The sequence below is a fragment of the Schistocerca gregaria genome, chromosome 7, assembly GCF_023897955.1.
Source record: "Schistocerca gregaria isolate iqSchGreg1 chromosome 7, iqSchGreg1.2, whole genome shotgun sequence".
Taxonomy (NCBI): Eukaryota; Metazoa; Arthropoda; class Insecta; order Orthoptera; family Acrididae; genus Schistocerca; species Schistocerca gregaria.
In genome coordinates, this window is record NC_064926.1 from 491,652,661 (window position 1) to 491,676,921 (window position 24,261).

Below are 24,261 nucleotides of genomic sequence, written 5' to 3' on the forward strand. Positions count from 1 at the left end.
CCGTAAAATGAACTTGTTCACACTGATTATAAGCTAACTACTAACGATACGAGAGCATGCTCTATCTCATCAGTAGGCCGAAAGAAGTCCTATCGACGATTGCCGACTACGTGTGTAGGCTGAGCGTACAATTGGTCATTTGGTATAGTCCATATAAGATGGTACATCTTTACTTATGACGAACTTATTAATTTATTTAGTAATATAAACATTTCCTGACATTGTAAAATTACTGCAAGATAATGTCTGAGTGGCAAAAGGCAGCTTTTGTGAGCAGATATTTATTAATAACAATTACGTGATTCGCGCTAGAATGTGTGAATTTTCCCTATGTATCTCTTTGCTGACGTCAACCGATTTCTGCCTCTGCATCTTATCTCACTGCCTCTGAAAGCGCCAGATGGCCAACCGCCTCTGCTAGTCAGCGTGGGAACCCACCGCTCGCTCCCAACTCCTTACGTACTGCTGCGTTGATACTTTCTCTTCACTTGTGTGAAACTGAAAACCTTGAAATAAAATAAAATGTGCTCTGATCTGCATATAAGGGGCACCTTACGTGCCGTCACTATAGAATTTCCAGAAGCTGGGTGTGCTGTAATCATGACAATGGTCAGATGCTCTGTGGATATGCAGACGAGACTGATGCTAATTCTGAACCCCACTGCATTTAAAGCAGTAGATTACCCCCCCCCCCCCCCATATATTTGATACACTACTTGAAAGAAAATCGATTGCCATGCACGTTGGAAAGTTATTTGTCAAGATCCGGAACTCGTCAGGGGCAGCACCTACTGCTTATGGTTGGAGGACCTCGGCAGTTGAATGACTTACCTTAATGGTGACCAAATAATAGACTTCAAATCTGGTAAGCATAATATTTAGCAAAACAGTATGCATTCTACTCAAAACATATTATCGTCGAGATTACAAGCTATTTGAGAACGAATTTTACTTAAATAAAATAAAATAAAGATTAGAAAAATTGTAATTAGGGACTCTACCAGAATCATGTTGCACAATAATATTATGGCCGACATGGTGCCCAGACACATGAAGGGCACGAAGTACTTTTTCAACCATGATTGTAAAACTCTACAACTATATGAAAAAGAAAATTTTGAATCTGAACAGACCACACAAAAAATCAATAAATATAGGAAGGAACAGAAAGAATCATCAGCAGGTGGGGGAATTCCACTGAATTATCTCAATACCGAAACGAAATATATGTGATTGCAGAAAAAGATCCCCTGTGAAACAAGAATTAGATTGAAGAAAACGTGCATACTAGTGCGCGAAGGGCGTGAGTCAAGTTGTCAACAGTGAAATTCCTCACCCTTGATTATACAGGTATAGCGGTTTCGGAAGTCGAGAATGTGCACTGCAAATGCGAGCTTACCGAACCTTCAGTAGAGGTAGCAGCAGACGAATCGTGGTGTGCTGTTCTGCTGTACTGCTACCTGTTGCTGACATGGGCCTCGTATGGTGTGACTGTAAATCGAGGATCCCACATTGTTCCTTGTTACCGATCGCGGATGCCACTAAGTTCAAGCTGACATTGGCCTTGTATGGTGTGACTGTAAATCGAGGATCCCACATTCTTCCTTGTTACCGATCGCGGATGCCACTAAGTTCAAGCTGACATGGGCCTTGTATGGTGTGGCTGTAAATCGAGGATCCCACATTCTTCCTTGTTACCGATCGTGGATGTCACTAAGTTCAAGCTGGCATGGGCCTTATATGGTGTGACTGTAAATCGAGGATCCCACATTCTTCCTTGTTACCGATCGCGGATGTCACTAAGCTCAAGCAAAATTTTCGAAAAATTGTCGGAAGGCCGAAGCAAAGGAAAATGTGTATAAGCACAGAATCCGAAACAGAATGATTATCTGAATGAGAATCCGAAATAGAAAGCTCTTTAAATTTTGATAGCCTCTGTTCGGGCACTGGTAAGTCACCGGGGACAATCTTTCTAGCCAGCCCTAGATAGGGCCTAAGTGCTCTCCCAATGAGGGATGTGGAAGTCCGTCCACTACCTCCCACCAATACCTAAAAGATGTACTGCCAATCACATTCGTTTTTAACGAAATTGTCAAACCTCTTCATAAGAAAGGGGACAAGAGTGACTTAAATAATTATATACCATTCTGACTGCTGACTTCATTTTCTAAAATATTCGATAAACTTATGTATTCAACAGTAGTCTCATATTCGCTGATGACCTCGATGTTGAGCGCCCATATGCCCCCCCCCCCCCCCCCAGCAGTCTCATATTTAAGAGAAAATAATTTACTCAGCATGTCACAGTTCACATTCTGGAAGGGTCACTCGACTGAGAATGCTATCTACACATTTATCCATCATATAGTACAAGCCCTAAGTAACAAATTATCGCCAGTTGGTATTTTTTGTGATCTCTCCAAGGCATTTGACTGTGTGGATCATGTCACACTCTTATAATACCTCACGTTTTTTGGAATTGATGGCTACAAACACAGCTGATTTGAATCATACTTAATGAACAGAAAGCAAAAAGTTGTACTGAATAGCACGAATAATGTTGGGAGGGTGGTAAAGTTTAGTGAATGGGGAGTTATCACAAAGGGATTCCCACAGGGTTCAATTTTAGGTCCTCTGCTGTTCCTTTTTTTTGGTCATCAGTCTGCTGACTGGTTTAATGCGACCCGCCACGAATTCCTTTCCTGTGCTAACCTCTTCATCTCAGAGTAGCACTTGCAACCTACATCCTCAATTATTTGCTTGACGTATTCCAATCTCTGTCTTCCTCTACAGTTTTTGCCCTCTACAGCTCCCTCTAGTACCATGGAAGTCATTCCCTCATGTCTTAGCAGATGTCCTGTCATCCTGTCCCTTCTCCTTATCAGTGTTTTCTACATATTCCTTCCCTCTCCGATTCTGCGTAGAAACTCCTCATTCTTTACCTTATCAGTCCACCTAACTTTCAACATTCGTCTATAGCAGCACATCTCAAATGCTTCGATTCTCTTTTGTTCCGGTTTTCCCACAGTCCATGTTTCACTACCATACAATTCTGTACTCCACACGAACATCCTCAGAAATTTCTTCCTCAAATTAAGGCAGGTGTTTGATATTAGTAGACTTCTCTTGACCAGAAATGCCTTTTTTGCCATAGCGAGTCTGCTTTTGATGTCCTCCTTGCTCCGTCCGTTATTGGTTATTTTACTGCCTAGGTAGCAGAATTCCTCAACTTCATTGACTTCGTGACCATCAATCTTGATGTTAAGTTTCTCGCTGTTCTCATTTCTACTACTTCTCATTACCTTCGTCTTTCTCCGATTTACTCTCAAACCATACTGTGTACTCATTAGACTGTTCATTCCGTTCAGCAGATCATTTAATTCTTCTTCACTTTCACTCAGGATAGCAATGTCATCAGCGAATCGTATCATTGATATCCTTTCACCTTGTATTTTAGTTCCACTACTGAACCTTTCTTTTATTTCCATCATTGCTTCCTCGATGTACAGATTGAAGAGTACGGGCGAAAGGCTACAGCCTTGTCTTACACCCTTCTTAATACGAGCACTTCGTTCTTGATGATCCACTCTTATTATTCCCTCTTGGTTGTTGTACATATTGTATATGACCCGTCTCTCCCTATAGCTTACCCCTACTTTTTTCAGAATCTCGAACAGCCTGCACCATTTTATATTGTCGAACGCTTTTTCCAGGTCGACAAATCCTATGAACGTGTCTTGATTTTTCTTTAGCCTTGCTTCCATTATTAGCCGTAACGTCATAATTGCCTCTCTCGTGACTTTACTTTTCCTAAAGCCAAACTGATCGTCACCTAGCGCATTCCCAATTTTCTTTTCCATTCTTCTGTATATTATTCTTGTAAACAGCTTCGATGCATGAGCTGTTAAGCTGATTGTACGATAATTCTCGCACTTGTCAGCTCTTGCCGTCTTCGGAATTGTGTGGCTGATGCTTTTCCGAAAATCAGATGGTATGTCGCCAGACACACCAACGTGAATAGTCGTTTTGTTGCCACTTCCCCTAATGATTTTAGAAATTCTGATGGAATGTTATCTATCCCTTCTGTCTTATTTGACCGTAAGTCCTCCAAAGCTCTTTTAAATTCCGATTCTAATACTGGATCCCCTATCTCTTCTAAATCGACTCCTGTTTCTTCTTCTATCACATCAGACAAATCTTCACCCTCATAGAGGCTTTCGATGTATTCTTTCCACCTATCTGCTCTCTCCTCTGCATTTAACAGTGGAATTCCCGTTGCACTCTTAATGTTATCACCGTTACTTTTAATGTCACCAAAGGTTGTTTTGACTTTCCTGTATGCTGAGTCTGTCCTTCCGACAATCATATCTTTTTCGATGTCTTCACATTTTTCCTGCAGCCATTTCGTCTTAGCTTCCCTGCACTTCCTGTTTATTTCATTCCTCAGCGACTTGTATTTCGGTATTCCTGATTTTCCCGGAACATGTTTGTACTTCCTCCTTTCATCAATCAACTGAAGTATTTCTTCTGTTACCCATGGTTTCTTCGCAGCTACCTTCTTTGTACCTATGTTTTCCTTCCCAACTTCTGTGATGGCCCTTTTTAGGGACGTCCATTCCTCTTCAACTGTACTGCCTGCTGCGCTATCCCTTATTGCTGTATCTATAGCGTTAGAGAACTTCAAACGTATCTCGTCATTCCTTAGAACTTCCTTATCCATGTGCATGACCTCCCACTTAACGTTCAGCAAGCGGAACTAGTACTTTTTGCAGATGACACGAGTCTTATAATAAATCCCATTCCAGGAGAAGCAGCTGAAAATTTTGTAATGATATATTTCAGAGAGTTATTAAATGGTTCTCAAAAAATGGACTCTCCCTTAATTTTGAAAAAAAAACCTCACTATATCCTGTTCTGTACACCGAATAGAGTCATACCGACAATTGATGTATCATATGAACAGGGATCAGTTAACAGGGTAAATTTCTCAAAATTTTTGGGTGTTCACATTGACGACAACTTTAACTGGAAAAAGCATATTACTGAGCTTCTAAAACAACTAAATTCGGCTTCTTTCGCTCTCCGTATAATCGCTAGTCTTGGTAATAAACAGATCAGCCTCTTAACTTACTTTGCATATTCCCACTCAATACATCTACATCTACCTTTATACTCCACAAGCCACCCAACGGTGTGCGGTGGAGGGCACTTTACGTGCCACTGTCATTACCTCCCTTTCCTGTTCAAGTCGCGTATGGTTCGCGGGAAGAACGACTGCCGGAAAGCCTCCGTGCGCGCTCGAGTCTCTCTAATTTTACATTCGTGTTCTCCTCGGTGGGTATAAGTAGGGGGAAGCAATATATTCGATACCTCATCCAGAAACGCACACTCTCTAAACCTGGACAGTAAGCTACAGCGCGATTCAGAGCGCCTCTCCTACAGAGTCTGCTACTTGAGTTTGCTAAACATCTCCGTGACGCTATTACGCTTATCAAATAACCCTGTGACGAAACGCGCCGCTCTTCTTTGGATCTTCTCTATCTCCTCTGTCAAGCCGACCTGGTACGGATCCCACACTGATGATCAATACTCAAGTATAGGTCGAACGAGTGTTTTGTAAGCAACCTCCTTTGTTGATGGACTACATTTTCGAAGGACTCTCCCAATGAATCTCAACCTGGTACCCGCCTTACCAACAATTAATTTTATATGATCATTCTACTTCAAATCGTTCCGCAAGCACACTCCCAGATATTTTACAGACGTAACTGCTACCATTGTTTTTTCCTGTATCATATAATCATACAATAAAGGATCCTTCTTTCTATGTATTCCAATGCATTACATTTGTCTATGTTAAGGGTCAGTTGCAACTCCCTGCACCAAGTGCCTATCCGCTGCAGATCGTCCTGCATTTCACTGCAATTTTCTAATGCTGCAACTTCTCTGTATACTACAGCATCATCCGCAAGAAGCCGCATGGAACTTCCGACACTATCTACTAGGTCATTTATATATATTGTGAAAGCAATGGTCCCATAACACTTCCCTGTGGCGCGCCAGAAGTTACTTAAACGTCTGTAGACGTCTCTCCATTGAGAACAACACGCTGTGTTCTGTTTGCTAAAAACTCTTTAATCCAGCCACACAGCTGGTCAGATATTCCGTAGGCTCTTACTTTGTTTATCAGGCGACAGTGCGGAACTGTATCGAACGCCTTCCGGAAATCAAGGAAAATGGCATCAACCTGGGAGCCTGTATCTAATATTTTCTGGGTCTCATGAACAAATAGAGAGAGTTGGGTCTCACACGATCTCTGTTTCCGGAATCCATGTTGATTCCTACAGGGTAGATTCTGGATTTCCAGAAATGACATGATACGCGAGCAAAAAACGTGTTCGAAATTATACAACAGATCGATGTCAGAGATATAGGCCTATAGTTTTGCGCATCTGCTCGACGACCCTTCTTGAAGACTGGGACTACCTGTGCTCTTTTCCAATCATTTGCAACCATCAACATTTGCAACGTACAACACTAGAGGGAAAAATTGCCTTTCCTATCCGTTATTGAAGCTGTCAGTTGCTCAAAAAGGAGTACATTATTCAGCAACAATAATCTCTGATTATTTGCCCAACAAAATAAAGTGTCTGGCCGGTAGAACATTAAGTTTCAAATGTGAACCCAATGCGTCGGCTTGTAGCAGATGTCGCAGTGCTCGTGTGTGGTCTGGCGTTGTCATGCTGAAATTGGAAATTTGTGGTACCTTCCAATGGGACCAAACTGCTGAGGTCATCGGTCCCTAGGCGTACACATTACTTATCTAACATAAGCTAACTTACGCTAAGGATACAATACACACACTCATGCGCGAGGGAGGACTCGAACCCCCGACGGGGACGAGATCAAGTGGCGCCAAACATCAAGTGGCCACCCGACGCGGCGGCCTCCTGAAAAAAATGTTTCAAATGGCTCTGAGCACTATGGGACTTAACTTCTGAGGTCGTCAGTCCCCTGGAACTTAGAACTAATTAAACCTAACTAACCGCGCATTAAGGTGGCGATCGTTAAAATAAAGGCGTTTAGTGTTGCAACCATATGTTTCACGAAATTTCAATCAACTTTCTCCTCCCAATGATAAATTTTGTGGTTGCCTCCCACCTACACAAGGAGAACCAATCGTAAAATAAGAGAAATCAGTGCACACAAGGAAGGACTTACGTATTTATTTTCCCCACATGTTTTTCAAGAGGGGAGAAATACTGTGATAGTAGTTCTACGGACTCAATGGTGAATTGCAAAGTTATTATGTAGATGTAAATTTTATTACACTCCAGTAATTCGATTACCTCCTAAAATTTACTGTACCACATACAAACACCGTCCATCCGAGTAGTTCCGAGACTGATTTTGTTCCTGGGATGTAAGTGACATCAGCAGCTTGAAGTAATAACGTACTGTAGACAACAACGCTGCAGCCCACTAGTCAGTTATAAGCAGTGAATGTGTAGCTGCAGTGAGTCGCCTTGTTGTATCGCAAACTGCAATCTAAATCAAGTGTGTAACATACATTCCTGGAAATGGAAAAAAGAACACATTGACACCGGTGTGCCAGACCCATCATACTTGCTCCGGACACTGCGAGAGGGCTGTACAAGCAATGATCACACGCACGGCACAGCGGACACACCAGGAACCGCGGTGTTGGCCGTCGAATGGCGCTAGCTGCGCAGCATTTGTACACCGCCGCCGTCAGTGTCAGCCAGTTTGCCGTGGCATACGGACCTCCATCGCAGTCTTTAACACTGCTAGCATGCCGCGACAGCGTGGACGTGAACCGTATGTGCAGTTGACGGACTTTGAGCGAGGGCGTATAGTGGGCATGCGGGAGGCCGGGTGGACGTACCGCCGAATTGCTCAACACGTGGGTCGTGAGGTCTCCACAGTACATCGATGTTGTCGCCAGTGGTCGGCGGAAGGTGCACGTGCCCGTCGACCTGGGACCGGACCGCAGCGACGCACGGATGCACGCCAAGACCGTAGGATCCTACGCAGTGCCGTAGGGGACCGCACCGCCACTTCCCAGCAAATTAGGGACACTGTTGCTCCTGGGGTATCGGCGAGGACCATTCGCAACCGTCTCCATGAAGCTGGGCTACAGTCCCGCACACCGTTAGGCCGTCTTCCGCTCACGCCCCAACATCGTGCAGCCCGCCTCCAGTGGTGTCGCGACAGGCGTGAATGGAGGGTTCGAATGGAACGTGTCGTCTTCAGCGATGAGAGTCGCTTCTGCCTTGGTGCCAATGATGGTCGTATGCGTGTTTGGCGCCATGCAGGTGAGCGCCACAATCAGGACTGCATACGACCGAGGCACACAGGGCCAACACCCGGCATCATGGTGTGGGGAGCGATCTCCTACACTGGCCGTACACCTCTGGTGATCGTCGAGGGGACACTGAATAGTGCACGGTACATCCAAACCGTCATCGAACCCATCGTTCTACTATTCCTAGACCGGCAAGGGAACTTGCTGTTCCAACAGGACAATGCACGTCCGCATGTGTCCCGTGCCACCCAACGTGCTCTAGAAGGTGTAAGTCAACTACCCTGGCCAGCAAGATCTCCGGATCTGTCCCCCATTGAGCATGTTTGGGACTGGATGAAGCGTCGTCTCACGCGGTCTGCACGTCCATCACGAACGCTGGTCTAACTGAGGCGCCAGGTGGAAATGGCATGGCAAGCCGTTCCACAGGACTACATCCAGCATCTCTACGATCGTCGCCATGGGAGAATAGCAGTCTACATTGCTGCGAAAGGTGGATATACACTGTACTAGTGCCGACATTGTGCATGCTCTGTTGCCTGTGTCTATGTGCCTGTGGTTCTGTCAGTGTGATTATGTGATGTATCTGACCCCAGGAATGTGTCAATAAAGTTTCCCCTTCCTGGGACAATGAATTCACGGTGTTCTTATTCAGGAGTGTATTTTCCAGGTAGTTTTGAAGAAGTGTGTGCAAAATTTCTCCCCCACACCTCTACACCCTGTCAATAACAACGACTCGTGGACGCCTGACACGATTTAATTGAAATGCAAAAAGCGGAGTCAGTATGAATAAATGCCTGATAATTGCCTCGTAAGCCGAAAGCAAGACAGTGCTTTTCATTTATTATAATGTTGTTCTACCAAGAATGGACGGAAGATTCAGTTAACATAAAAAGTTCACTGATTTAGATGCACAATTCCTTTACTTTGATACACCGATCACAGAATTCGAAAACTTATTTAATTGTTTTGAGCATGGCTGATTCAGAGACAAAGTGGAACACCGCAACAGTAGCACCTGTGGCTCATTTTGTTACGTCTAATGAAAAACATTAGTCAGTAAGTCCATGGGCGATGTAGCGGCTGAAGCGAGTAGGTATATTTGGCGGACTGATAGGCGAAATCTTTTCATCTTAACCGATTTTTATTTCGTGTTGAAAGAAACGAAGTTCAGGGATAATTCCGAACACACGTATTTACCGAAGGAACTACTGCACTGCAAAATTATGTACTGTATCAAGTATGTGGATGATGTGCTGTGTTTATTGACTGGTACTACTAGACAATTAAATACATTCCTACAACAACTGAATTCCCAACTTAATTTAAACAGCTAAGAAATCCTCTTATCGGCGCAAAGCAAAGGCGAACATGTTCCTCTTTAAAACAGGCTGAAAGAATAGTCGGGAACCAGCAGCCTCTATCCTCACTTCGCCTTCCTCAACAAAAATTTTGTCACGCGAAAATATTAGCGCTCTATTAACACAGAACATTCTAAATACTTTTACCCAGTCTCTCCATGGAGCGAAGCCTTCGTACGCTTCATCTACCTCTCACTGCCTATGTCTATATGTGTTTCTGTCACTGTCTCCTTTTTCTTCTAATGGCACTTGCTCCTGTTTCTCTCTCCCAGCGTCACTCTCTCCCTCTATTTCTCTTGTTCTTTCTTACCACTGTCGCCTTCTCTGCCACTTTCGCTGTTTCTCTGTCCCACTGCCACTGTATTCGTTCCCTGAACCTTCACTCTCATTGCCACTGTCTCTTTCTTTCCCGTTTACAACCTGCTATCATTCTCTTCAACCACCACTGTCACCCCACCACATACGTCCTTGGGGGTGGTTCCACTTCTGGACCAGGAGTCTTTAACACGTGGGTTTACAGGATGCGGGAAAGTGGGCGAATTTTATCATGTTAAAATTGGCTGGTTCAGAGGGAAAGGGGGGGAGGGTGGATTAAGACTGCCGAAGCCTATGTATGCTCTGCACTGATCTCTCTTTTTCATTTCCAGTGTCTCTTCTTTTTCGGGCCGGCCGCGGTGGTCTCGCGGTTCTAGGCGCGCAGTCCGGAACCGTGCGACTGCTACGGTCGCAGGTTCGAATCCTGCCTCGGGCATGGATGTGTGTGATGTCCTTAGGTTAGTTAGGTTTAAGTAGTTCTAAGTTCTAGGGAACTAATGACCACAGCAGTTGAGTCCCATAGTGCTCAGAGCCATTTGAACCATTTTTCTTTTTCGGTCCAACTGCTACTATCTCCGTCGATCATCGAACTCTCTTTCCGCTTTACTGCCACTGTCTCTCATTGACCATGATTATTTCTTCTCTCTTTCGCTCCCACTGCTACTGTCTTCAGCCGTCCCTTTTCGTCTTTCACAGCCACTTTCTCTCTCCCAACATCACTGTCTCCTCTCCTCTCTCTTTCTCTCCCACAGACATGGTCTCTCTCTCTTCCTCCATCACTGTCTCTTTGTAACTCTCTTTCAGAACATAAAATCGTGATTATATTCCTAAGCCAAAATTTTTGTTGGGAAAAGCGAAATGAGAATTGAGGCTGCTAGTTCCCCACTTTTCTGTCAGATTATTTTAAAGAGAATCATATTTGTCTTTTTGTGTTCCGACAGGGGCATTTTTAAGCTGGTTCCCTTCTTACAACAGGATGTGCTGCCCATATAAAACGAATTCTGCAGGTCAATAAAGTTTTGACAATTTATTTATATACTTCGATGCATTTACATACTTTGACACATGTAGACACAAACACGTTCCCTTATATAGGGTTAAGAAAAACCTTCTCCCATTCAAAACAGTCCACTTTACACTACTTTATATAAAAATGCACATTTTTATGCTACACCTAGAGTATAATAAAAATGCGATGTTTGGTTTACAAATACAAAAAATTTCGTTTGCCAAAATGATTTTCTATGAGGTATTTATGTCGCCAACTGGATCAACGAATAATTTCCAAGTCAGATTTGAACCTCTGGATCTCCGGTAATCGATAATGATATCCCTGAGCACATCATATTAGGAAATATGACAAACATTTCGATTATTTGTCATGAATAGAAATTATAGAAATGACCATCATTATAATTAGTAATTCTGATATCCAAGACGTGTGTTTTTTCCGTGTTTTCTCAAGAACCGCCCATGAATAAATGGCTCTTCTACAAGCCGCCCTAAGGCGCTGCATTCATGGACCGTGCGGCGGGTTCCGGCGGAGGTTCGAGTCCTCCCTCTGGCATGGGTGTGTGTGTTTGTCCTTAGGATAATTTAGGTTAGGTAGTGTGTAAGCTTAGGGATTGATGACCTTAGCAGTTAAGTCCCATAAGATTTCACACACGTTTGAACATTTTTTTTTTTTTTTACAAGCCGCCTAACATCCACACTAATGCCAAAGAAACAACAGATTTGATCAATTTGCCTAGGGTGGAGGAAGTGCGTAATGTTTATATTTTCACCCTTTTGTAGGATACCTACAGTATTCCCATTTTTCCGGTAGGTATACAAATGGTCTGTAGGCCAAGAGCTATGCAAAACACTTGACCGCTTATTCTGCCATCAACATAATCAGAAATACGATTGCTTGATAAATCTTATTTCCGCGGGCGTGTTTTTCGAACACACTGGTACTGTGTGCCATCGTGCAGGACGGACTGTAGCTACAATGGATCTTAATACTGACCTCAATACAAAGATACACTTAGTTAGCGATTACAAAGAAAACCACAGCTACATTTCCTCATTTAAGTTGCGTTATTTGAATGTGTATTTAGAACCGAATTGCATATTACCAGACTTGTTGCTTTTAGTACCTCTGACATGTTTAATAATATTCTATGACAATGGGAACTTGCTTAAAACTGCGCATCGTCTGCACGCTGGTCAACAAGAACTATATATATATATATATATATATATATATATATATATATATATATGTGTGTGTGTGTGTGTGTGTGTGTGTGTGTGTGTGTGTTTTCCGATAACAACGATATAGCTGCACTATTATTCAATAATAAATACCAAACTAAACCTTTAGCACGGATTCTTTAAAGAAGCGAAGTCCCATGCATAGAACAGCTTCAAACGCCTGGTTGCAAATGAGTTCATTGTTAAGCAATTGACGTTAAGAATGTAAGCGACGAAAAATTTAGGAAATATTTGAAATTATGTTTGAAGCTTGCAGGAAATAACAAAGTGATCACATTATAAAGCACTGGATGACTTCATTATGGGCAATTTGTGCTCCGTTTTAAACAAAAGGTAATTTTTCAGGCATCTAAACAAAAAACAATTTTTCAGACATGTCAGTGTTTATGACGTCATACCTCCTAAACTATGTGTCGTACAATGGTATGATTTTGCACATACATTCAGTGGTATATGTTGTTACTGTCCGCAAAACGTGTTGCGAATAGAGCCAGTAGTAAGGGAATAATAAAGTAAAGCATCCTGTCTGCTGCATGAAGAGCGAAATCAGAAATCGATTTTTGCCTTTCATTATTTTGTGGGATGGCAGGTACGAGGAATTTTCTGTTTGTAATATTTCTCTTATTGTGTTAAACCATCAACCTCAGATTATACCTTTTAATGGGTAGATTAGGACAGCATTTTAAAGCTTTAAATTAGGTCAATAATATTTAGAATCAAATTTTCGCTCTTTCTGAAAGATTTCAGGTAGGCAACCTGCAACTCGGGCAATGCACCGTTAATCGGGTCAGCAGTTTGGTAATATAGGAGGGCCTTTTTTTTTTTCCAACTGCCGTTCGCTTCTCGAGCGGCAGGAAGAGGACATGCGCTGTAGGCTGCTCCGCGACTCTCGCACTATTCACTCCGCCGTTGCTGACCTCAAGGCACCAGTCTGCGATGCACTACAGCCACGAAAACATGGCTGCCGTCACTGATGCTCCCGCCATGTCTGAATTACGAAGCATAATTCAGTTTTTACAAGCAGAAGGGAATAGTGCAGCAGAAATTCATCAGAGAATGAGCTGAGTCTACAGTGATAACTTCATGACTGATGGTGTTGTGTGTGAATGTTGTGTGTGAAAGTTTAAAGATGGCCGAAGTGACGTGCATGATGAATGGGGCGAAGGGCGCAAGTCTGCCGTTACAGCCGACCTTGTTAAACCGGTCGACAGCGACTTTCACCTTTTCCCTGAACTGAAGACGTGGCTAGTAGGGCAGCACTTTCAAACCAACGAAAATCTTCGAAACAACGTCAGTCCCTATTTGCAATCATTGGCGGCAACATTTTTTGAAGAGGGTATTGCAAAGCTTGTCCTCAGGTGCGATAAATATCTCAATCTTTTTGTTGATTATGTTGAAAAGTAACCATAAGTGAACAAATCTTTTAGTAATAAAATAATTGTTTTCTATGAACTTGTCTTTTATTTATAGCCTATCGGAAGTTGAAACAAGAAGAAAGGCCCCTCGTAGATGGCCAAGTTAAATTTACTCTTTCCACTCTTTAAAGTTAATTTTGACTTACACAGATATTATACACTGAAGCGCCAAATAAACGGGTAGAGTCCTTGAGGTGTCAGGTCAGAGGGGTGTTCTGAATACAATTTCGACACAAAGCAGCTCAATAGGCTGTGGAGTGGAAGGGGTAGGCTAGCAACAGAACAGTGCATCACCACTGACTAGACACTCATTTATTGAACTCATAAGTCAGGTATTACCCAAAAGGAACAATCAGTACAAATTACAAAATAATATTCTTTTCCTTTAAGTCACTCAAACATTTAAACAGGCAAATAGTAATCATTTAACTGAAAGCCTTTTAAGAAAGCAAGACTAGAAAATTTGAATTATGAGTTGAAATCATATTTAAATAGGCTCTGACCGAGCACATATTTTCAAACGAAATACTTCCTTTAAGGAACCAGCTATCAAAATTAATTACATAATCCTCAACAAACACATTACATCGAAGACATTTTAGGTTAAACAGTAATATATAACATCAGAGAGCTGCAGCCCCAAGTTTTAAGCAGCACGTTTCATATGGACTGCACTGCAACAGTACAATACAAGTCCCTCAGAGGATCTCCCCACACAGGAAGTTATTGCCGCAATCGACAAAATGTCAACGTCATTCCATGTACAGACCTAAAACAAACTGAAAGCTCTCTTAAGTTTGGTACAGTTAATTCCCTTTCAACATAACATACATCACAAGTCTAGCCCTTGGACGGCACCGACACCCCGCAATTTAGAACGCGAAAAACTACAGCGATGCACTCATCACGTATCCTTACAAAATCCAAGAACAGAGAGCCGGCTCCCCAGTAGCGGAACATTTAACCAGGCGCAGCGTGCGGGTTTGCGGGATTCTGATCTCGCCCTTAACCTCAACACCAGTTCAAATACTAGTCAGCCTACAATCTTGAACCACCATACACATTCCTTCAGTTACTGTACAGAAAGCCAATGTGATAGGCAAACAGACCAGCATATGACAAAAGGTTAAGCAGTTTCCTTACTAGACAACCCTTATGAATAGTAGCAGTAATTTTTTTTTAAACGGGAGCACACCCACAATCAAAAGACAAACAACGCCAATCATAAGGACAGTAACATGTAGGCAAGTAGCAATGGTAACTTCTGCTTGGATTGGTTACAAATGAGCGCGTGATTTACCACACCAGAGAACGTCTTTACAACATAATCATCAGTACAATAGCAAAACCACCAGAGTGGTACTATCAATATGAGCCGCCACGGCTCAGTCGTATAGTCATGCGTATTCAAATACGATATGCAAACTGGCAGAATACGGTCTTGCAGTCAGCAACCCTGTATCAGACAACAAGTGTCTGGCGCAGCTGTTAGATCGGTTACTACTGCTACAATGGCAGGTTATCAAGATTTCAGTGAGTTTGAAAGTGGTTTTATAGTCTGTGCACTAGCTATAGGACACAGCAGCTTTTTGATAGAGATGAAGTAGGGATTTCCCTTATGACCATTTCACGGGTGTATCGTGAATATCAGGAATCTGGTAAAACATCAAATCTCTGACATCGCTGCTGCCGGAAAAAGATCGTTTAAGAACGGGACCAATGACAACTCAAGAGAATGGTCCAACAGAGAGAAGTGCAACCATTCTGCAAACTGCTGCAGATATCAGTGCTGGGCCGTCAACAAGTGTCAGGGTGTGAACCATTCAATGAAACACCATCGATATGGGCTTTCGGAGCCAAAGGCTCACTCGAGTACCCTTGATGTTTGCACGACACAAAGTCTTACACCTCACCTGGGCCCATCGACACGGAAATTGGTCTGTTGATGACCGGAAACATGTTTCCTGGTCGGACAAGCCTCGTTTCATGTTATATTGAGCGGATGGACGTGTACGGGTATGGATACAACATCTTGAATCCAAGGACCCTCCCTGCATGTCGGCAGGGGTCTGTTCAAGCTGGTGGAGGCGCTGGAATGGTGTGAGCCGTGTGCAGTTGGAGTGATACGGGACCCCTACGACTCTGGCGAATGACATGGACGTAAGCGTCCTGTCTGATCACCTGCATACATTCACTTTCACTGCGCATTCCGACTTACTTGTGCAATTCCAGCAGGGCAATGTGACAGCCCACGCCGGCCGGGATGGCCGAGCGGTTCTAGGCGCTACAGTCTGGAACCACGCGACCGCTACGGCCGCAGGTTCGAATCCTGCCTCGGGCATGGATGTGTGTGATGTCCTTAGGTCAGTTAGGATTAAGTAGTTGTAAGTTCTAGGAGACTGTCGCATAGTTCTCAGGGCCATTTGAACCATTTGACACCCCACACGTCCAGAATTGCTATAGATTGGCTCCAGGAACAGTCTGGGTTTAAACATTTCCTCTGGCCACCGAACTCCCCAGACATGAACATTATTAAGCATATTCGGGATGTTTTGCAACGTGCTATTCAAAAGAGATCTCCACCCCCTCGTACTCTTACGGATTTATGGACGGCCCTGCAGGATTCATAGTGTCGATTCACTCATTAGTCGAGTCCATGTCACGTGATGTTACGGTGCTTCGGCGTGCTAGCGGAGCCCCTACAGGATATTAGCCAGGTGTACCAGTTTCTTTGGCTCTTCAGTGTATTATACTACATTGTGATTCAGCTTTATTCCTAAGATATCTTTAAATGTAAGAAACTCCAAATAGAACTTTAATTACATTTTTATTTATATATAATTAACTATGTGTGACATAAAACTGTAGAGCATTCCTTTGTAAACAATCTATAATCCACATTCTATGCATCTTCTGCTTCTCAGTTTTTGTACGAGTAATATCTGTGTGGCTCTATCGCAGTTTCATCTCTGGCTGCGCTCTTCATTCATCACCCGATGATGGCCTAGGAAGTTGAAAGCAGGCTCGTGACCAAATAAATATTATTCAACAGAACAGCAAGAAAACGTTTCCAATCTAATCTTGTTGTCATTTTCTGTCAAGCACCGACAGAGAAATGAGTTCAAAAAATGGTTCAAATGGCTCTGAGCACTATGCGACTTAACTTCTGAGGCCATCAGTCGCCTGGAACTTAGAACTAATTAAACCTAACTAACCTAAGGACATCACACATATCCATGCCCGCGGCAGGATTCGAAGCTGCGACCGTAGCGGTCATTCGGTTCCAGACTGTGGCGCCTAGAACCGCACGGCCACTATAGAAATTAGTTGATGGAAAAAATTGGCGAGGTGTGAGTAGGACTCACTCGTTGACGGTTCCGTACAAACTTAATTCCGTACATAGACGGTTCATTTATTCCAGGAATCTAGGATTTCGACTAATTACTCACTCGTTGACGGTTCCGTACAAACTTAATTCCGTACATAGACGGTTCATTTATTCCAGGAATCAAGGATTTCGACTAATTACTCACTCGTTGACGGTTCCGTACAAACTTAATTCCGTACATAGACGGTTCATTTATTCCAGGAATCAAGGATTTCGACTAATTTTGCTTGTTATCGACATTGATACTAGCAAGATATCGGTCGCAGGAATCCCAAAACTTTCGAGAATGTTTTAATTTCAAATTTGATGTCGGATAACAAATGACAAAAGAAATATTTCTCGTGTGATATAACTATAAATTAACAATCGTCTGATTTCATTTCCTTTACTTGTATGCAAAACCTTTCTTCTTTCCAGATTTCATGATTCTGCATGGAGGGTTCACCAACCAGAGACTGTGGTCAGGTGCGTGTGAGATGCGCTCGCATGACTGTATGTATGTGTGTGTGTGTGTGTGTGTGTGGATGTATGTTGTCTTTTTTACGACAAAGAACTTGTTGGCCGAAAGCTCACTAGCTGACAGTCTTTTTTTTTTTTGTGGCTACCTGCAATACATCATCTCCGCTATACGACGAGTAGCAACTTTCCTAAGAAAAAGGATTTTGAAAACACACACTCACACACACACACAACAAAGTTAAGCCCCTAAGGTCTCTGTCTCTAGCGAATGAGGTATTGAACCCTAATAGTATGACATAACTTACAGTTTTGTGTGGGCGATATTCTATTTAGTGTTATTATGTTATCTAAGACGGTACAGTCATGGGGTGTACGACTGGTCCCAGCGGATGTGTGTGTTTGTCCTCAGGATAATTTAGGTTAAGTAGTGTGTAAGATTAGGGACTGATGACCATAGCAGCTTAGTCCTAAAAGATTTCACACACATTTGTTATTTTGTGTTTTCGTACTGCAAGCCGTTGATAGAAGGTGGTTGCGAAACGCTGTGCGCAGGGACGCGGAGCGCGGCGCCGCTGCCGCCGCCGCCGCAGCACGTGGCCGCGCAGCCGGGCCACGCGCGCTGCCGCTGCGAGATGCTGGCGCCGGCGCCGCTGCGGTCTGCGTCTCGCGAGAGCGTGCGGCAGCCGCCGTCCGTGCTGCTCAGCGCCTCGCCCTGCCACGGCGCCGCGCGCGTCGTGCGCCAGAGCTCCCAGCCCGAGCCCGCCGCGCCGTGCAGCGGCCACTGCGCGCACCACAGCGCCGGCAGCGCCTCGCTGCGCCAGCTGCGCGAACCGGCAGACGGCATTGCCGGCATCGCCGCCGACTCGCTGCGCATCAACGGCGCCATCCGGCAGTTCAAACAGGTACTGCGCATGCGTCGTAACGGCCGCCCGAGCCACTTTTGTTTCATTTCTTCCATTACAAATAGCTTGAGGGCGCCTGCGACCGTAGAAACAGTGGGTTTCTTTGTCAAATAACTTGTCTGCTACCAGTCACGATCTGTTTATTTATATTTTCTGCACGACGTCTTTGCGATATAATTCCTATTTTCAAGTGCGTTATCCCTGTGCTGTGCCGCTTATTCGTCATGTTTTCAGTGTTTCAGGTGTCGTATTTTTCTGTTCTCTTTGCTGTAATACATACAAACATTCGCTAATTTTAATTAATTGTCATTCTTTATACAGAGTTCGTGGCGAAATGTACCAAGAAATTCTATTCACAGTTTTCGTGTGGTCAATTTGTGGTCATATTAAACATCACACGCATATTAAAAAGACGTCTTTACATGTAGTCAACAGAAATGAACTTAAGTCGCCTGTAGAGCATGTATATTTTCGTGCAATATATTTTATGTTAGTAATGTGGATCACTATATGCTTATGTACATTATTATTTCTACCTGTCACTATTTTTATTTAAGAATGTTGTCGAATCATCCGAAGAAATTCACTGATTGACTCTCCAGTTTTTCATTTTGTATTTTATCCTCATATATATTTTTTCTATAAGTATCTCGAGTTCTTCCATCAACTGACTTTTATTTTGTCGGTGGCTCTACTTTTCCGAATGGGTGTTCTGTATTGTGTACGTGTGCGGCGATTGCTGATGCGTGTCTGTAGGCTTTAACGTGCTCTGTATACCTGATGTTGCAGTCTTGAGGTATTTGTGCTAGCTAGAACATGGAGCATTTCTGGCATGTCATTTTGTATATTCAACTATCTGAATATTGCTCAATTACATTTTACATTATATATTCTATTAGTAGGAGAAAGACCCGCTATATCGATGTATATATACTCTGTGGACGATCTCTGTTGACTACACATTAAAACATCTTTGTAATATTTGTTTATGTGCTTTTCCTATTCTCATTGTGCAATATGTGTACAAAATTGTGAATCTGAGAAAGTAGACCACAAGACAATCGTAAATATCTCTTTCCCAATTTCGCCACTAACTCCGTATAATGATAGATTACACAAAAAAGAAAAAAATAAATAAATAAATCCTCGTGTTTTCGTGTATTACCGTAAAGACAACAGAACAATGCAGCATCTCACACATCGAAAACATAACGAATAACTGTCGTAGCACACAGAACGTATTTGGAAATAGGAATCATTTCCCAAATCGCGTCGGGTAAAATGTAAACAAAAAGCCAATCTTGACTGATAGCCGAAAAGTTATTTCATTAACAGACCAAACAGTAAGTAGATTTCTCGCAGTGTGTAGGGACTATATGTACCTAAATCTAATTTCTCGACAGTAATAGTTGGGAAAAAGGTTGAGAAAATTTTTGAAATAAAGTAGTGCTGATATAAGCTCGGATAACATGTAGAAAGCAGTGGTTTTCGTAGTGAGCGCTTACATTTTTCGCACAGGAGATGCGCATGCTCTGTGCCGAAAGAAAAAGTATCAAAAATGTATGCATGTAACTCAGAGCTTTGCACTACTTTTGAAGACAAACCGTTTTCGCCTGTAGCAACATAATAGGTTTTTACCAGTGGGTAGTATAGTAGATCGCAGCAGAGCAGATGTGTAGTACACATTCCAAACGTTTCTGAACGTAATAGACTGAGGTAAACTTAACAGACCAAAGAAAAAGGGAACACTGGAACACAATAGACGGCTTAATAGAACAAATAAAGTTTTTTGCTACCTGCAGTGAAGAAAAACAGATGCTGATGATATGTTCTAGACCGTTAACATAGGAGACGAAATTTACGACAGATTTTTTACGTATAAAAATGAAAAATATTCTCTATTTTTTAAAATTATGCTAGGGCGTAGTAATATAATCAAAATCTTTTCCTCCTTAGTGGTAGACGAGATTCTGAGGAAGAAGATATGATGGCCATATCCTAGAGACGTTATGAGAGGAAAATTAATTTGAAAGAACTTTTAACAGTAAACAAAACTAGGAAAAATTTGCACTAATTCTTAAGATGAACCGAATAACACGTAGCATCAGGACACGTTTTTCACTGTGACGTTGTATATATGATGATACTCGACTAGATGAGTAGCATGTCTTCTGTAGACGACTGCTGAGAATCTGAAAAGTAAATACAGCAAAGAAAATGCTAGTGAAAGAAACGAAGAGAGGAGGAAACGAAATGAGATTTTTCGTTGTACGATTTGTGTAATATTATGATGGAGTACATACGTTGAATATGTTCCAAGAGTGACAAGTAGTTGGTAAGAAATTGCCATGCTACGAGGCAGTGTGCTATCGGGATGATGAGATGTAAGGAAATTGCTGATTTCGGGCGAGGGGGTGGGGTTAGATGGATGGGGGGAGAGGAGCAGGAGGAGGATAGAAGAATTCTGGGGAACTGGCCGTGATGGGGGCAAAGATTATCAGATGGAAGGCATCAGATTTTTCTCATTGTTCCAGGAGGTTCCGTGGGAGCTGAGTTTGCTTTGCTAAACGGACACACAGGAAAGGAAGTGAGCCACAAAAAATTCTGAGTACCAACAGTAAGCAACACTTTTTGGATCCTATGTATTTACATAGATCGAACATTTGAGTTGAGACATCGAAGTACCTCGGGAACTATATGTATCCTACAAGAAAACAGTAAATACGAAATTCGCGTAAATGATAGAGTGCTATGAGCCTACGTTCTTCAGAATACACAGTATGGCTCTGCTGTTGATAAAGCATAGGGGCAACTTTATTACACAACAATTTTTTTTAAAATGAAGATTGTAACCTACTTGTTATAATTACAAGTGTTATACTGGAAAAATTAAATACCTTCTTACCAAAGTACTTCTATTTTTTCTAATTAATTATCTTGTCAGGACCAGATCTTTAACTTACGGCAAATAATGGAGAAGTGTTACGAGTGGAACAGGGAATTGTATCTATGCTTTATAGATCTAGAAAAGGCATTTGACCGTGTTGCTAGGAGGAAGTTATTGTCTGTTCTATGAGATTATGGAATAGGAGGCAAACTTTTGCAAGCAATTAAAGGTTTTTACATAGATAGTCTAGCAGCAGTTAGAGTAGACGGTAAATTGAGTTCATGGTTCAGAGTAGTTTCAGGGGTAAGACAAGGGTGCAACCTGTCTCCACTGTTGTTAATATTATTTATGGACCATATGTTGAAAACAATACGCTGGCTGGGTGGGTTTAAGATATGTGAACACAAAATAAGCAGTTTGCATATGCAGATGACTTAGTTGTGATGGCAGATTCGATTGAAAGTTTGCAAAGTAATATTTCAGAGCTAGATCTGAAATGTTAGAACTATGGTATGAAGATTAGTATTTCCAAAACGAAAGTAATGTCAGAGGGAAAGAAATATAAACGGATTGAGTGGCAAATAGGAGGAACAAAGTTAGAACAGGTGGACGGTTTCAAGTACTTAGGATGCATATTCTCACAGGATGGCAACATAGTGGAAGAACTGGAAGCGAGGTGTAGCAAAGCTAATGCAGTCAACGCTCAGCTACGATCTACACTCTTCTGCAAGAAGGAAGTCGGTACCAAGACTAAGTTATCTGTGGACCGTTCAATCTTTCGACCAACTTTGTTGTATGGGAGCGAAAGCTGGGTGGATTCAGGTTACCTTATCAACAAGGTTGAGGTTACGGATATGAAAGTAGCTAGGATGATTGCAGGTACTAGTAGATGGGAACAATGGCAGGAGGGTGTCCACAATGAGGAAATCAAAGAAAAACTGGGAATGAACTCTATAGATGTAGCACTCAGGGCGAACAGGCTTAGATGGTGGGGTCATGTTACACGCATGGGAGAAGCAAGGTTACCCAAGAGACTCATGGGTTCAGCAGTAGAGGGTAGGAGGAGTCGGGGCAGACCAAGGAGAAGGTACCTGGATTCAGTTAAGAACGGTTTTGAAGTAATAGGCTTAACACCAGAAGAGGCACCAATGTTAGCACTGAATAGGGGTTCATGGAGGAACTATGTTCCAGACTTAACGCTGAAAGGCATAATCAGTCTAAAATGATAATGAATTCTCTTAACTCACGTATTACAAGACATGGAATATATGTCCAAGATAGAATTCGAATCTATAACTTTCAACGTCAATGCAGTTACGTATCCTTCTTACAAAATATTTCTGATAGCGTAATAACTTTTTCTGCTTTTTCTCTGCAAGCGTTTGTAATATGTTCAGTCATATTTGTACCAGTTTCTTGCTTTGTTGATGTGTTATCACTGTTAAGAAAGCCAAGAGCAAGAAACCGTGACATGTAACTACGCCAGCATTGTTAAGTGCCCGAATACCGTGCCTCACACAACCATCTGTAGCATGCACGAAACTGATGAGATCGAAGTGTAAAATAATTACTTTCCTATCAGCAGATAAAACTACATTACTAGCAGATTGTCTGTCCACTAACTGGCAGCATTAGAGGCCGAAACTACAGCAGATCTTGGCGCCAGAAAGAGTTTTATAATAAGGGCAGGAGGGAGGCCACAAACGTACGCCAGTAAATTAATGGAATACTTATATGCTGACCATTTAAAAATACATTTGAATGTCAAGTAGCCTTTTCACAGTATGGGACAACACCAATCACAATCCTGGGCAACACGCCAGATAGGCAGTGTTCGGCTGGAATTACAAGTAACAAGAGATAGGCAATCTGCCCCAAACAGCATCGATTAAAATTATTTGATAGTTGACACTTCATGCACTGTAGGTGGTGTCATCCACTCAGAGCGTTCAGCATAATGATCTAATTGTTCGCCGTTGCCAAACTGTCACGGCAGTTAGTACACTTCCAATTCTTTGTCCAAGTTTCTTTCTTGATGTGTCCGCCAATACCTTGCCCAGGTTTCTTTCATGATGTATTCGCATCCTAATTCTTGGGTCTGGCCCCTATGTTTCGTATTTCAGCACATATGATAAACAAACAAACTAACAAGCACACACACACATAAACACACACGCACGCACACACACACACACACACACACACACACACACACACACAAACGACGATGCTAACGAAATACAATCCACACACCGCGCTAAGTAGACACTACTGGATCCTTCCGCACAATACACATATTCAGTGTCACAGATACAGTTATTATAATCAAAGAGATTGGCTAATATTAGATAAACTTTGCATGATATTGCATGAAACCAAACTTTTGAAGGCTACAATTAATCCTTTGCAACAGGCTACACTCATAAATACAACAATTTCTGCAGTGTGGTGGTGTAGCGTAGCGGTTAGCGCATAAACCTCACGCATGGATGTTCGTAAGTTCGAATCTTGTCAGTTGCAGCATTTTTTTTTATTTTTCTAAATCTAATCAGAAGACTTTATCAATTGCACTCATTTAATTGGTCTAAATGAATTTTTTTGTTTATAATACTTTGCCGCAGCATTTCATCATCGCATTGACTGTTTTATCTGCTCTTATTTTTCTTTCCATAATTCTTTTTTCGTTTGGAATCAGTTTGTGACACCTACAGCCTTCTCATCGGTTGGTAACGTGGCATCCTCATAGCTAGTGTGAGGATAGTTTCAGGTAACCAATGACAGCGAAATGTTACGGTTTGCTTTTACTGCTGAAACTGAAATTTTGCTGCGAAAGATGGCTACGTAAACAAACATATAACGAAAGTTTCCTGTCTTGATTTTGCTCGTAGCGGCTAGCCTTAAACGCCGTGAACAAGGCGATCCTGATTTCAGTTCTTCTGCAGATTGTCGATCACC

The 24,261-nt window shown here is 42.4% G+C and overlaps 1 protein-coding gene across 1 annotated transcript in view; it reads left to right on the top strand.

Moving 5' to 3' along the window:
- Positions 1 to 24,261, top strand: part of LOC126281356 (small conductance calcium-activated potassium channel protein) — a 1,755,063-nt gene that overhangs the window by 351,412 nt on the left and 1,379,390 nt on the right. Inside the window, exon 3 of the mRNA XM_049980265.1 lies at positions 18,070 to 18,419. Within this exon, the coding sequence (XP_049836222.1) occupies positions 18,070 to 18,419 (350 nt within the window). The remainder of the gene's footprint in view (positions 1 to 18,069; positions 18,420 to 24,261) is intronic.